This window comes from Mesitornis unicolor, unplaced genomic scaffold (assembly GCF_000695765.1).
Source record: "Mesitornis unicolor isolate BGI_N332 unplaced genomic scaffold, ASM69576v1 scaffold48120, whole genome shotgun sequence".
Lineage (NCBI taxonomy): Eukaryota > Metazoa > Chordata > Aves > Mesitornithiformes > Mesitornithidae > Mesitornis > Mesitornis unicolor.
This window is the reverse complement of record NW_010159851.1, coordinates 1518-4333: the sequence shown is the minus strand read 5'-3', so window position 1 is coordinate 4333 and position 2816 is coordinate 1518. Positions and strand designations below refer to the sequence as shown.

General features: G+C 37.6%; 1 protein-coding gene across 1 annotated transcript in view; it reads right to left on the bottom strand.

Annotated features, from left to right (window-relative positions):
* Nucleotides 1–2511, bottom strand: part of EHBP1 (EH domain binding protein 1) — a gene marked incomplete at its 5' end in the record, with an annotated part of 64712 nt that extends 62201 nt beyond the window's left edge. The window contains one exon of the mRNA XM_010188015.1: nt 2368–2511. Within this exon, the coding sequence (XP_010186317.1) occupies nt 2368–2511 (144 nt within the window). The remainder of the gene's footprint in view (nt 1–2367) is intronic.
* Between the last annotated feature and the right edge of the window lie 305 nt (nt 2512–2816).

Here is a 2816-nt window from a genome sequence, read left to right as displayed (position 1 = left end):
TCCCTACAGGATAGTTGTCTTTTTCAGTAGCCATGACTGACAATGTTCAGTGAATGAACTGTTCAATATCTCACTTCACTCTGATCATTCACTCTCTGCCCTACACCTTGTTTAAAATATGCTATTTAAACTTTTCTCCGAACACAGAATTATTAATTTCTTCCAGAGCATTTCTGTGGTACTCTTCACTATTGTATCAAAGAGTTTCCAAATTTCAACTCCACAACACCCTTATGAGCTGAGGAGCTTTTGTTAATCTCATGTTACAGTCAACTCAAGTCAAGAATGACCATGACCTGTTTGCTCAGAGCACCCAGGATTTCAGAGGGGCCAGGACCATTTGTTCACAGGATGGTTCTCCTTGACTTGGCTACACCTGGGTGCATTCAAACTTTCAGAAATCAGTCTCCAAAAATCTTGGGTTGGAAATCAGAAATCAAAGAATCTGCCACCTTGAATATGTTGGGCTGAAGGTACCCCCCCAACATTGTAAAGAGCTTCTGATGAAGGTAGCAAGAAACTTTGGCTCTGCCGAGCAGCCCTGAAAGACTGCCCTTCCCTTTCCTGGAGGCTTCTAATTCATTTTTACAGCTTTTGTAATAAATGAAATAATGTCCCATGTGTAATCTGGCTTGCTGAACTATGCAATCCCAATGCTCACTCTGGAATCTTTGTCGCTATCTCCTGTCCTTCAGCTGGTTTTCATGGCCTAGAAACCATTTTCCTTTTGTCTAACTTCACATTACTGTCCACCTCCTCGCCATTTACCCAGGGCATCTCTCCTCTGCATGCCAGTGGGGTAGCTCCTTTTCCTCGTGTTTGGATGTCATTAGCAGGAGTTTGAGTCTACAAGAGAAAGTTTTGCTTTCCAATACTACGATCTGCATCAGAATGGGCCCTGATCCTTAGGGGAGCAATGGTAAAAGATGCTCTTGCTGTGCTGTGTCAATACAGACAATTTTTACTCCCACTTACCAAATTTTTTGAACTTCAAGCCTCTCTGACAAGACTGTGCTATTAACACAACTTTGATGGTTTTGAAAATATTTTTCAAGGGGATGTAACCTTCTTCCCATAAGACATTTTTAACATGGATAAAACAATGTTTTATACACCCTAACACAAAGAAATAGTTGAACAGGGCTTTTTTTAAGTTTAAAAAAAATATTACCCTGAGGTAGAGAGCTGATGGTGAAAATTTCAGCTCAAACAATTAAATAACAGCAAAGTTGTAAAACCTTAGAAAATAGGGGCTTGTAATAAAAAATGTTAGGCAACTTTAATTACAGTTGTTCCTGCCTGAGTAGTTGCCTATAGTATCCCTCTTCTTATGCTGTTTGCTTTATGAAAAACTAGGTAAAAAATACTAAAATATACTTATCTAGGAAAAAACTTAAATACAAAGTAATAAAAAAATGCTTATATATCATTATGATATCATTATACAAATAATTTTTGTCTGCGTATATGATTCTATTTTGAGGAAAAAAGAAATCTCAGTCTGGGGAGAGGAATTGTTAAGAAAAAAAAGTGCAGCATGAATCCAAGACAGTTAAGAGAAGGAAATGAGACATATAAATCACTGTCTTCATTTTTTGATTGTATGATCCCATTTATGTAAAAAGCAGAATCTGCCCTTCAGGACTACACTGTCAAAGATATGAATCAGTAAAAATTCAAGCTTTTCGCTTTATCATTACTTTTCAGTTACATTTACATCCTCAGTTGCCAGTATAGTTGCTAATGTGCAATAGTTAGAATCATTGCATTGCGAAGGTTTGCATAAAAATTAATTAGCTTTCATCTCCAGAGAGTATGCATCCTTCCAGGTCACCATGGAGGCCACTGGAGGTGCAACCATAGCTTCTTCAACACTGGAGCTCATTCCCCAGCTCCACTTTCCCATCTTACCAGCATAATCAACTTTGGTGATAAAAAGGAATTGTTCTATCAAACTCCTTTACAGCTTCATTCACTGCAATAACACTTATGAAGCAGCAAGTAGCTGACATCACAGGCTCAGAGAATGCATTTACATTCACTGGAAAAAGAGAAGTAATCAAAAATAGCATAAATTACTTCACTATCATTTAACAAGTAACTTTAGTTTTTCATCCCATTAGAAACTGCAGTGCCAATCAAAGAAGGTGCCCCCAGACCTCTGCTTCTAGTGAAGTCTAAGGCATCTTTCTGTTGGCCATAACAGCAGGAGAAACAGGCTTTAAAGTGAACCAAGGGTACGTGGTGCATCAGAGCAATTCAGCATGAATAATAAATATTCTGCAAGGACACGCCCCCCCACAAATTCATATGCACATACAATAAATTTTAACTATGTAAACTGCCATTCTGGCCAGTATTTCTTACATCATTCAGCTGCTTATTGCGGGCTGGCATGATCGTATTGGTTAGTTGCTTGCTCCCTGCCTTTAAAGCTGCATCTCTTCTTGCTTGCTCAAGCAGAACTCTTGCTCGTTCTTTAAGTTCTTCCTGTCTTGACAACGTTCGTTGCTTAAAAATAAAGAAATATAATTAACAGCAAGGGAGCCTCAGGGTACTTAATGTTTATATAATAGTTAATAGCCAGGAGCCTTCCTATATAATAAAGGTCAGGAGTCACATGGATTACAGCTTCATGAAGTGACAAAGCATTCTATAGAAATGAAAAGTAAAGATGATCAAAATGTAAAATTAAAAAAAAAGTCACAGGTCTTTATAATGTAAATAAGAGTTCTCTTCCCTCCCCTTAAAGCTTAATTTCTATCAACATTTAATGCCTTTAAACTGCAACTGTGGAAAAAAAAATAATTGGCTTC